The following is a 12,319-nucleotide window of genomic DNA, read 5'->3' as shown; positions in this document are numbered from 1 at the left end:
CGGTGCGCTTGCTGCCACTTCAGATGCGTCGTAACGCGAGCCGCCGTTCGCGTTCGCGGCCCGCCCGCGGAAAATATGAAAATGCGCGCGGCATGTGCAGCCCACATGCGGCCCGCGAAGTGCTGTGTGTAGCTTCCGTGCATTTGGGTTCGCGGTCGGGGCGAAAGTCCCTGGACTTTTCTCTAAGGGGAGCAAACGCTATTCTGAAACTCATATCGTGCCCACAACTAAAGCAACGCCCGCAACACCTGCTAACGTTATTCTAAAACTCCATATTGTAGGCTAGTTCTCATTGATATTCTGACTAAAAAGAAAAACAAGCTTTTAAATTTTCACTTTTTGTTCATTCTTAGCGCGGATATTTTTCTGGCAGACTTGTTGGCTTTGGGTAGTATGCGAAAGATTGCCGGTCACATTACAGGTAGTAATGAGGTCGCGTGCTATACGCTGCGCTAGCACGTAGAAAAAAGAGTTCCACACTCATCGTCAATACTACGTACTAGTGGCGCTGACACACACTCCCACGTTTAGGTGCACATATATACCCCGTAAATTGGATACATATACCCCTGTTAGTAGGATATCGGCCGCCTTAATCGAAGGTCGCAGGTTTGGTCCTTGTCGTGGCAAGTTATTTATAAAACTCGCTTTTTTTCACATTCACAATATATTATCATTTCCTGTATTTCTTTAGAGTTATGGTCGATTACTTCTCAGTGACCTTCTGTCTAACAAAGAAAAGCGAGCCCTTAAATTTTCACTAATCCCTTCATTCGCCTCAGTTAGTGTGAAAGAGACTAATGGTCCCATACCAGGTAGTAAAAGAATCCCGTGCTACGCAGCGCCAGAGTATAAAAAGAGTGTTTCACACTCGACATCTTGGCTACGTACTGGCTTTGCTGACTCACACTTCTCAATTTAAGTGCACATATGTACCCCTAAAGTGGAGGGAAAGATGACCGCCGCTGTAGCTCAGTAATTCGAATATCGGTGCATTATTGGAAGGTCGTAGGTTTGGTGCTTGCCAGCGACATGTTGTGTATATTATTATTCGCTTTTCTTTCTTCATATTCACAATACAAATTCTACAAAATATCTTCTACGTTCGCTATCATGATTGTCTGTTCGTTTTGATTAACATAGTGTCTAAGTACATTAGATACTTAGCTTACGGGACCTGACTCCGATGAAACTTGTTTTGCTTAAGGAAAAATTTTGACAGAGAAGCTCTCGGTGGAACCCTATATGTCCAGGCTTCATACGGTAATAATTCTTAGCATCATAATTTGATGCGTGCTGCACTAATTGGCTAAATCTTACAACTCACAGCTCGTCCACTAAAACTGATGCCATCTGTTCACCCGGTGAAAGGGTTATATACTACGCAAATCTGTGCAGCTATATTAAAAAACTATCATCCTCAATTACAGTGCACACATCCCACACTAAAAGGGAGGAACAAATTATGAAGTACTGGCACGTGCACTACCATAGTAACAGCACTGCCACGTGATACTTTTTGGTTATAAAAGTTGGTTGCGATACTTGTACCTAAAAGGTCAACACAGAGTTTTTATTAAAGTGCAGTGATAGAAAACATGTGAAAGACTAGGGGAAAATGTTGGGGGACCCTTAAACTCTGTCTTTAAGGGTTGAACGTGACAGCAATACGCTGTTCCTAGTGCGTGCTGAGTTAAAAATGGCTTGTGTCTGCTAAGTTCCGCATACGGCAGCATTCTGAGTAATTTGTAGCGTTCTTTGAACCAAGGCCTATACTGATGCGCATGAAACCTTTCAGAATTTCCTATGCATCCACCACGTCGCCTTAAGGGGAGATGCGTGTCGGAAAACGCGAGTTTCTTCGAAATTACAGATTTTTTATTTTCACCTGTTTTGATAGATTAGTACCCCTACTGTTCTGAAAAAAAATACGTGTCGAGACTTAACTGTATTTGGAATTGCGGCTAAAGAGCACAAGCTGCCTGTTAAAAAACCGAAAGTGGGCAGTCTTCGAGCATCTTCCCGCCGATAATGCACCATTGCTTGCCATTGTCGATCAAATGAGGCGAAGAGTCGAGCCTCCCTGTTCAACTAACGACAGTTTCCCTCACTGATGCGGCGCAATAAATAATATAAAAAATCACGCTTCTGCGCGTTTTTCGAGCGCCACGACTGGCTAATCACGTGGTACAGATCTGAGACCGCCATTAGCCGCTGCGCGCCTGTATGTGCGGTGAAGCTTTCTTGCGGGTCCATGTCTTGACCAGCAGCGCAGCTGAGCAAAACTTTTCTCGTGTATTTATCTGCATTAAGAATAAAAAAACCATTGCTCGTCCGTAAAAGCCGTTGTGACGGCGCGCTCTGTAGGAGTAGGCTACGAGCAGCTGGTCAGATTTGCGGCACTTGTTGGCTTGCAAAAGCCAATGGATCAAAAGTCATCCACAGACATCAGCCGGAAAGTTCGTGATGCGGCAACGGATGACGTCAGCACCAATCTTGAGAGGTCGATGGAAGTTATAGGGACGACATTGCCATTATGTACAGCGGTATTTGGCACAAACGTAGCCACAAATTGGCATCGGCACTGTTGTGTTCCTTGACACTAGACTTAATTTAGATTTCGCAGTCCTGTCGAACTTCCTCCTAGCTTGCAGTCGGCACAAAGCTCTGCTAGATGGAGCGGCAAGCATTTCATGGCCCTGTCTGTGAGCTAAATGTCTGCGAGGAGTCGGCTCAAAAAAGCCGAGAAGGACCTACTCATGTTGCTGACGTATTTTAGTGAGAATGGCCACTACAAGAGGGGTCGTTCTTTTTGGTGTGCAAATTTCATTGCATTAAATGACATCTTTCATAAATAAAAAGTCACTTTTAACTTTGAAACTCGTTTTCTGAATTTTTTTCAAAGTACTACAAATGCAATTATCTCTCTTAAATTTTAATATTTCTTATATAATGAAAAATTGTACGTAGGTGAAATATGTACTTTTGTACGCCTATTATTTTTCGCGCCTATTACATATTTTTATGTGCTTCCTAATTAGTTATTTGCATTGCACGCTTTATTAAAAAACATTATGAACTATGAATGGTAAATAATTACGGAAGTTTAGGGATGAAAAGAGGGGAGGCATAAGGGTTAAGGTTATCACTTTGTTATGTCACAGAGCTGAAATTTATGCAACTTGCAATGAAAATAATTATGTATTTGAAATCAGCATACTAAGTTCCATAAACAGGTCAAGTTTCATTGCTTTAGGGTGATAATTTTAAAAAAGTGTCTTCGAGTAGCATTTACCTTTAAGGGAGAAAGCGCAGTAAAGTGTGTGCCTTTTGTAGTTGGTGGCCCGCTTTAAACCATAAATTCATGATAATGCTCTGAATCCCGATCGCAGTGTATGGTTGTGCTACGCCTTATTACTGCGATATTACATGTTGCATGGTGAAGCATGTGTACAGGATGCGTTGGTGTGTAAAACATGCAAGTTACTTTCACTGCATTTACAAGCAGAGGAAGTTATTTTTCAGTGTATTTCCTAGAAGAGGCATGGCTCTGTGGTAGAAAACTTGCTTGCGACGCAAGCTACCCGAGATCGATGCTTACTCCGACACCGACACAGGAATTCTATCGAAACGAGCTCTTAAACGCTATCGTGTTAACATACGATAGCGATGCGTTAACCAGACCCTGAAGAAAGGACCATCACCATGCTTCTCCGCTTCATCAGTCTCCATGAAGTGAAGCTGGCTCTCCTTTGTCTGATTGATTGAAAAAGCATGTTGGTTTAGCTCTAGTTATGGGTGTGATCGCGGCTCGTTGGGGAGTGCAATATCATCCGAGCCTTAATGGACAAAATATTCTCCACTTCACCCATTTTTTTTTCATAATAGAACGAGAGAAGGCAGGTATTAGCTTGGAAATTGCATTTTACAGTTGACATATTTGTGGATGACAATATCAAAGTTCAGTTATGAGCACCGTCTCTCACAATAGAATTCGCTAAATTCTACACAGTAAATTTTTTTACACCCTTAAGGGTGTAAACTGGCTTGTCGCCAGAGGAACACCCTATGGGTGTTTTCAGATACACCCTACTGAAAGGGTGTTATGTGAACACCTTAGACGAAGGGTGTCGAGCAAAATGAAAATTGGGGTGTTAGGGTGTTTTGAACTGGAACACCCTTTTTCAAGGGTGTTGGAAAAGTGTGCACCCTCTGCTATATCGATAGGCGTGCGCTGCAGTGTTCCGCTTCAGGGCAGGGTGAAGTCAATATATATGTGCACGAATATCCATGGCTATATATCGACTTCCACAGAGCACTAACGGGTATGCACGGCACATGTATGCACGGCACATGCTAATATATATAGTACTCAAAGCAGTGTGCCTGTCTATTACAGGATGCAGAGAATACACATATTTCAGCAACTTAATTTGCAGTTAAACCTGGCATGGCTAAATCAAGGTTCAGTCTTACCAAGTTAAAAATATTGTGCATATATAAAAACAACAGTGCTATGTAGATGCGCATCACTCTCACTTTTAAAGAAATCTGTTTTTGATGCATTCTAGAAATAAATATGGATTTGTGCAGACTAAATATCAAGAACAAGTACCACAAGGCAGTTTTTCTCTAAATTATTTACATTTATTTCAAAATTTTACACATGCTTCTTGCAATGTGCCTTATATCATAATGGCCCACATAATCTAATCTGACCATAACCAAGGCAGTGTAATCTTATTTAGATTAGCAAACAAGCAGCAAAAACTATTGCACAATAGTTCTGTCTTGCAGGAATGTAATATGGTAATAACTAAAAAGTTCAATGACCATGGGTTATTTGACAGCATGTGTGCCCGGCTATGCAAAAGGAGAAACATGCACGACTTGTGAAGCGAATGCAAAATAAATTAATGCGGCACTAAAAACGGCAATAATAATCAATAAATTTTCAATCACTAATACAATCAAACATAAAAAATATGCAGTAAGGCAAATGTGCAAGAACATTACCATATGGCATTATCATATGACTATGTGAATTTTACGACAATGTTTAAGAACTTCGCAACAACAGATCTTGGTGTTGTCTTTTCGAGCTCAAGAAAAAATCTTTCGAGGACGACAAGGGTGTTGAACGCTTTACAAGCATATTGAACATTGAACAACCAGTTTGCACACATAATTGCGACAAGTCCTTCCTCTGCATTAGTCACTTGAAAACACTTTGTCTGGTCTACCATCAGCCAGAAAAACTCTGCATCTTCAAGGACGGCCCCATTATAAGATACACATGGCGTTGCTGGCATGTCGTCCTGTATAGGCAAAGTGAAAATGCATAAGACTTCGCTGAGTGGCTTACTTCAAATTCTGTACAGTTTAAAAAACAGGTTTAGAGCACTTTAAAAGACACAACTTGTGTTTTAGCATTACAGATGTGATATCTATCATTAACAACAATTTCAATGTGTGCAGCATAACTATGGTTTAACTGGGAGATTAAAACAATATAATGCATCTGACAAAATGAACTCCGCTGCACGCCATTGGCAGTGTTGTTCAATGGTACTTCGCTAGCTGTTGGTGAGTAGTGAGTAATAACATAGCAAGGGCAACTTAATAAGCTGTATTTCGTAAAGTTGCAGTGTTACGATAATTGAGAGCTCCATCTTTTATTACTTTGGTCAGTAAATGTACTAGATATTGCTTATAGCATGGAGATATTTAAATACACGCCAGTCTTTCACAACACATTCTAGAAACTGTAAACCTATTGCTATAGCTCACACTGCCATCATTTATTATATTACTGTAAGCCCTCGCGGGCAGTTTCAGGGGTGGGAATGCACAATATACAATATTGAGATACAATGCATAGCATAGAGGGCAGCGGCAAGTTGGTATTCATACATTGCAATGACGAGGTGGTAGGTATTTTACAATAATAACGGCAGAGCTGGTTTAAGCTTTTCATTGCACCTGGTAGTGCAAGCAAAAATCGGCATTTCCATGAACTGGTACACGCTCTCTCGTACTATTTATGCACTGTGCACAAGAAAACTGCAATGAAACTTTTCCCCTGTCTAAGAATAAACCTCTGGCGCAGACACTTTGCCATTTCTTTTTGCAGAGAAGTGAAATGTTTTTTTAGCCTTTTTATATTTTCAGAACGGAAAATATCAGGACCACCCATCTTAGACAAATGATAAGCTGTCTACTTGGGTATTTTAAGATGTTTGCAGACTTTTTACGACCAGATTCTGCTTTGGCGCACCATTCCATTTAAGTTTCACCATTTCCGCTCCACGGGTCATTTCGGTATTATGCTGTGCTTCGTGCCGGCCAGGTGCGATTACTTATGATTTCCCACTAGAACTTTGATATATACGGCACTAAAGCCCAAAATTAAAATGCTAATTGAACAGTTTTAAATTTGTCACGTGGTCGTCATTTTAGCTGCAGAAAGTTATTTTCGCTTCGCCATCTAGTTTGTGCGAAAACGACAGGAACCAGCGTATCATAGACTTTTTATTTTAAAAAAACTGCAATGGTTAAAAAAAGGCACCCTCCTAAAATTGCGTGAGTGCACGCAAGTTTGTGTCGCACGCAAAAAAAAAAAACATAACCAGGGCCTTGCATGCCAGCGTGCGAAAAGCGCAGATAATAAAACAATTTCTTCAATACAATTTTTTTAATTTAAATAATACTTCAAATAAAATACTTCAAAATTTATTAATTCATTCCCTGCTATTCCACAACACCGATTTCACCCGCACCTTCCGCGAAGAAACACTGCGCTTGACTCAAGTCCCCCTGCTTTGCTGCTCACAATCACACTTCCTCTTTCACCCACAGCATACGTGTCCCTAGCCGTAAGTAATATTCCAACAAAATGTACTCAAATCAACATAAGCCGGTAAAACTTAAAAAGCAGCTAGATCGTAACATCCGCAAAGGATTTGTACCATATTCGATAACTAATCTAGAGAAGAGCATCAGGCGTTAGGACTTAACATCGGACTTCTAGAATGACATCAGCTGATAACAAACTCAGACATTTCGTGCCGTTTTGCTCTCGCTGCCAAAAATCACTCGCGCCAACAGTTGCAACTGATCATCAAAACTAAATAACTGATAATTTAAATATTTATAAAAGAGCATTTAATCTTAATAATATTAAACAATAAGAACGTAAAACTCAGAAAATTTACCTGTGACGATGAACATGACGGCGCTTCATTCCCGCTACTTTCTTGCTGTGCCATAAGAACGATTTTCGACATATCGGGTATGCTGTCTTCAGTAGCGAGGTCGACAAGTTCATTGAACAGAGGATCCATTACCTGCAAACCAACCCCGTATATTGTCAATGAACTGAAAAAGATGTATGAGGGTTTGTTCGCTACTGTATGTTCCTAGATCGCGAAGACACGGCTCAGCTGCCAGCACGCATGGCCTGTTGGAGACACGGCCTCCGGAATGCCTTGCGCACACACACACACACACACACACACACACACACACACACACACACACACACACACACACACACACACGCGCGCACGCGCACACAAACACGCACGCAGGTACGCATAGGCATCTTTACTCGAAATAAATTTTCGACTAATCCCCTCACTATGCAATTCTCCTCACGTACACTTGAGACAACTCCACAACTCGCATCATACACGCTATATATGTTAATTCAACAATACAAAACACTCGAGAGCGCTCCAACTTACAATACACTCTAGATCGACGATAACACAGGTTTGTGTACGATAAGAACAAAAGTGACATTCTTGAAAATATTAAAGCAAGCGCCTCACTACGTTCTCATGCTTTATTTGTGCATTCTATGAAAAGTGGTGTGCGCTGCCAACCGTTCAAAATCAACGAACTTTGTTGAAGCGAGTGTAGTTCAGCCGCATGCTCAGCGAACTAAGTTCAAAAGTGCACGGCGAACTCGTTCGGCCACATCGCAGCCAATGTTATCTCGAGTATCAACACGTTTTTTTTTTTTGTTGTGGTGTGTGGGAGGGGTGAGTTAAATTACATCAAGGAGAGGTTAATGCGGTCAGAACGTGAACACAAGGCTTGCGACCATTGACAAGCCTTCAGTGAGGCCTAGCTACGATGTCGATACGCGAAACATGTAGTTGCCTTTCGACATACTGTCAATTCGGGCACGCGTACACATGTATGAGGCAGACAATAAAAACGCATGAGTTGTAAAATAATACAAAAACTTGCACGCTTAGTTTTCCTCTTAGCAACACTGTTTCGGCAAACCGGACCCCACTAACAATAGTACAGAAGCACACATCCCCAGCCTTTAAATAAGAAACTACGCAAACTCGCAGCAAAAAAAAAAAAAAAACGGGCCTCAGCTTTCAACGACGATTAAAAGCACTTATCGCTCTCAACAAATACACAGTTGAACAAATAAGCAGTCACTTACCTGAAAGTTGCTGCAAGACAGTTGAACTTGCGACCCAAGGACAGGACATGTGGCAATCGCATGTTTGAGGGCGACCACGGAACCTTCTTCCAAGTGGTACGTCCGCTTTATCTGAATGTGCGGTACAGTCAGCAGACAACGGATCGGCGGCATCTCGGATGACGCAGCGCACAAAATTGACGTTCCAAAGTCCTCAGCGCGAGTGAAGAAAATGCACGCCAAATACTATTCAAACGCTTCAGCACTCTGCGAACGGCGCAGATAGTCACGTTTTCAACGGCGCAGTTATCAAAATGGCGCGCACTCACGAGTACTGACGGAGGAGTGAAAGCTTGCGGGTGTGGAAAGAGATGCCAAGAAAGTGCGGAAGCATCACACCTTCTATATGCAATGGTATCTCCCTCCGCGCTCGCTTCTCTACGTTGAATTTGAGGGGGCGGAGAGGGACAGGGGGTAAACCATGCTTACATGGACACGACCTCTCTGACGCGTTTGCTGCTGGAGTCGTCACTTGCAAGCGAACGTAACCTTCCAAAGACGCTGCCACTCTTTCTCTCTCGTCTCCTTACATCTTTCATCCCCTCTTCCCGAAGGCGCTGTGCCCTGCCACGGCCGCCGGAGAAAGAAGTAAAAAAGAAGGGCCAGCAGCCGTCGTCGTGCTAACAGCGCTCCCGAAAGGAAGTGGTAATGGCGGCGTCTCCTTCTTGATCAAGCACATCCTATATTCGAGTAACGCGTGAGAACGGCGTGCGCTCGTCGTGGCTGTTGAATTTGAGCCTTTTGAACTTTCCGGAATGTCGTTTGAGTGTCGTTTGTAGAAAAATTATTTCAAAAGTACCTCTCCTTCTTTCGATACCAAATTTGTTCCACATGTCAATATAAAAATATTTACACACATGTTGAACCTTTGCGAGTGTGTGTTCATTTTTTGTGCATTTTCTTGATTGTTCTTGTACAGTTTTCTGCGAAGCAAAAAGTGTATATCATGATCTTTTCATATGAAAATAAAGATATTAGAAAAAATAACGTTGTGACAATGGCTTTATAAAGGATTTCCTTGTTTGTGTGGTGTCGATGACACCATAATCTTAAAAAATGCTGTACAACATACACTTTGCTCCACTCAAGTCTTTTTAATATGTAAGCATGGATGCATTTAATACTCGTGCCACACGGGCAGAAAAAATGGCATTTATCTCCTATAATGCTTTCAGATTGAAGGCCATTCGCGTGGTGCCACATCACGGATGAACGAAATCGCAATCGCCCAAATGCCGTTCGTCCTCTAATGTCATCGCCAGGACTCATTTGATTGAGAAATATAAAACGACATTTGATTCGACTAGAAGGAAACTTTTCGCGTATCTTATTTACACCAATCACTCAAACAACTGCTTAAAACTTCTCTTCAGCTGGTATATATGCAATGTAAAATAAATGCGCCAGGCGCCATTTCCTTTTTATGCTGTGGATCTGACTAGCTTTGGCTTAAGTTGCCATGGTTGGTTGCAACGTCGTGAAAGAAACTAATGAACGAAAGCTAACGGCAGTGTAATATGCTTATTTATTCTTTCAATTATCATTGGATGTGTATGAAGCTTGTAAACGCTTGTTTATTTTTTATTGCTATATATACTCACCCAATGCTCACTAGGAAGGTGGTGCGATCGAAATCATCAAGTCAAATGTCATTCGCTTTGGACATAACAGCAACGCCGAGAAAAAATGTCATTCGGGAACTGAGTGCACGTGTCTTCGCTATATATACCGAATGTCATTTTCTGTGCCCGTGTGGCACGGGTACACCCTTAAGTCCTTCCCTTAACACCCTTCATCTTGTTCAACAACACCCTTTTTGTCTGTACACCCTTCTTGTAGGGTGTTCCGAAAGAAAAAAGGGTGTGAAATTTTGAAAAAAAGGTGTAAATTGCGATAACACCCTTTTTACACCTATAAGGGTGTAAAAAATTTTACTGTGTACAGAGAAGCTGTAATATTTGTCGGTTCTGAGTTCTAAAAGAAGATAATTCTCAACAAATCATATTGCTTCATTCTTTATCTGTATTTGCTGTTATGCAATTAATGCCTTTCTTTCAACTAAAAAAAAATAAATGTCAGGCTTGTTTACCGTTGCACTAAGCCAACATTCGATCCTGCTAAAGGGACTGCTCAAGTCAGTATTTCCACGCGCGTTTCTTGTTTTCAATTTTGCTTCATTCGGTTTTCACCCACAAAGCCTGTCAGCAATGCTCAGTGAAATTTTGGCCTCATTGTTCGAGAAGGTTGGTGATTATTGTAGATCGTTCTGTTACAATTGGGTGCAAGGCGCAAACATTCTAGTTTATTCTAGTGCTTGCGCCACAACCAGAGATAAGTTAATCGACGGCTGACGGTTAGTTCGCTGCTACCAGTGCCAGTGTGTACCGCTGTAATTTGACTCTTCTTTGACAGGCCTCAGGTGCAACCGAATAAACAGTTTAATTATCGGCCCACACTCTGCTTCTTTTGTCTACCTCACGACCCCATGACAATATTAAGTTTCGCGCAAAAGAAGACTAAAATTTAACAGATAAAAAAGCAATTTGCACTGAAGCATATAGCTTGTGTTGCTGTAGGCAATAAAAATATAAAGTTAATAATAGTGATAATAGCGTGTGGGATTTAACGTCCCAAAACCATATGAATGTGAGAGATGCCGTAGTGGCAGGCTCCGGAAATGTTGATCATCTGGGGTCCTTCAACGTGCATCCAAATCTGAGCACACGGACCTACATTATTCTGGCCTTCACCGTAAATGCAGCCGCCGCAGCTGAGTTTCGATACCACGACCTGCGGATCAGACGCGAATGCCTTAGGCACTAGACCACCACGGCGGGGTAATAAAAATACAGAATTCTGTAGAAGAAACAAAAACTTGACCTATTAGAAAAAACGATCCACTTACTGAACTCTCGGGATGCCCGTCAGCTTGTTCGAATAGTCTAAAGCGTTGTTTTCTAACTCATCGTTGAGACCCGCCAATTGCTTCATTTGTAGATGGACCTGCGTTTGAAAAGTGCGAAATAGTTGAAAAGCATACTGTGAGTGGCACATCAGCTTCTTGAGTTGTGTGTAGTCAAACATACAATATTCTCTTTTTTATTGCTGGGAAGATGGACCAACACAAAGCAAAAAAAATGCGGCATTATTTTTCAGAACACTCAATAACCACAGTGGTCACGCGTACGATGAAACCTTAGTGTCACCGACAGCAGTGCTTGCACGTACTCCTATATTAAAATCATAGCCGACCATACTTAATGTTACGTGTACACTTCCCCCCACTTTCCCCGCCCTGCAAAAACGTGTGCTAATAATTGCCAGCCTCACTACGCTCACTGCGTGGCACTGTGCTATGTTTCTCTAGTTGACCGGACCGTGAATTCGAAGCAACCGCACTGTCGCAGCAAACTGCCAATCTCATCCCCCTACTCAACTTTTCGTGTCCCCCTCACGTGCTGCCTTCTCATGGACTCAAGTCGGTAGCTCTTAATAACCAGCGGTTATCTTGTTCACACGCTACATGTCCTGGCCTTGCCCGTTTCTTTTTGATTTCGACTGAGATATCCTTAACACCCATTTGTTTTCTCCCCAACACTGCTTTCTTATTGTACCTTTAGAAGACATCTTTCCTATTTCTTTCTAATGTTCACTGCATCATCTTCATTTCAAGTTGAACACTCTTACTAAGCTTCCAGGTCTTTCTTTTGCAAGTAAGTACAGGAAAGATGCAGCTGTTACATGCCATTCCTTTGAAGGACTGGGGTCAATGCCATCTGTGAAAGGAAACTGCTTGCCACATGCTCTCTATCCTAT

The 12,319-nt window shown here is 41.9% G+C and overlaps 2 protein-coding genes across 2 annotated transcripts in view; both read right to left on the bottom strand.

The window, feature by feature from the left end:
• LOC119168591 (putative phospholipase B-like 2) overlaps nt 1-12,319 on the bottom strand; it is a 70,888-nt gene that overhangs the window by 43,737 nt on the left and 14,832 nt on the right. Inside the window, exon 3 of the mRNA XM_075867710.1 lies at nt 11,409-11,506. Coding sequence (XP_075723825.1) covers nt 11,409-11,506 — 98 coding nt within the window. The remainder of the gene's footprint in view (nt 1-11,408; nt 11,507-12,319) is intronic.
• LOC142765333 (uncharacterized) lies at nt 4,474-8,803 on the bottom strand. Its single transcript, XM_075866114.1, has 3 exons — nt 8,465-8,803; nt 7,215-7,346; nt 4,474-5,318 (listed from the first exon to the last, which is right to left on the bottom strand). Exons 1-3 carry the CDS (start codon nt 8,615-8,617, stop codon nt 5,037-5,039), a joined length of 567 nt encoding a protein of 188 aa, XP_075722229.1. The 5' UTR covers nt 8,618-8,803; the 3' UTR covers nt 4,474-5,036.

Source organism: Rhipicephalus microplus, chromosome 6 (assembly GCF_043290135.1).
Source record: "Rhipicephalus microplus isolate Deutch F79 chromosome 6, USDA_Rmic, whole genome shotgun sequence".
Lineage (NCBI taxonomy): Eukaryota > Metazoa > Arthropoda > Arachnida > Ixodida > Ixodidae > Rhipicephalus > Rhipicephalus microplus.
Note: the sequence above shows the minus strand (reverse complement) of the source record. Positions and strands in the feature narration are given on the sequence as shown.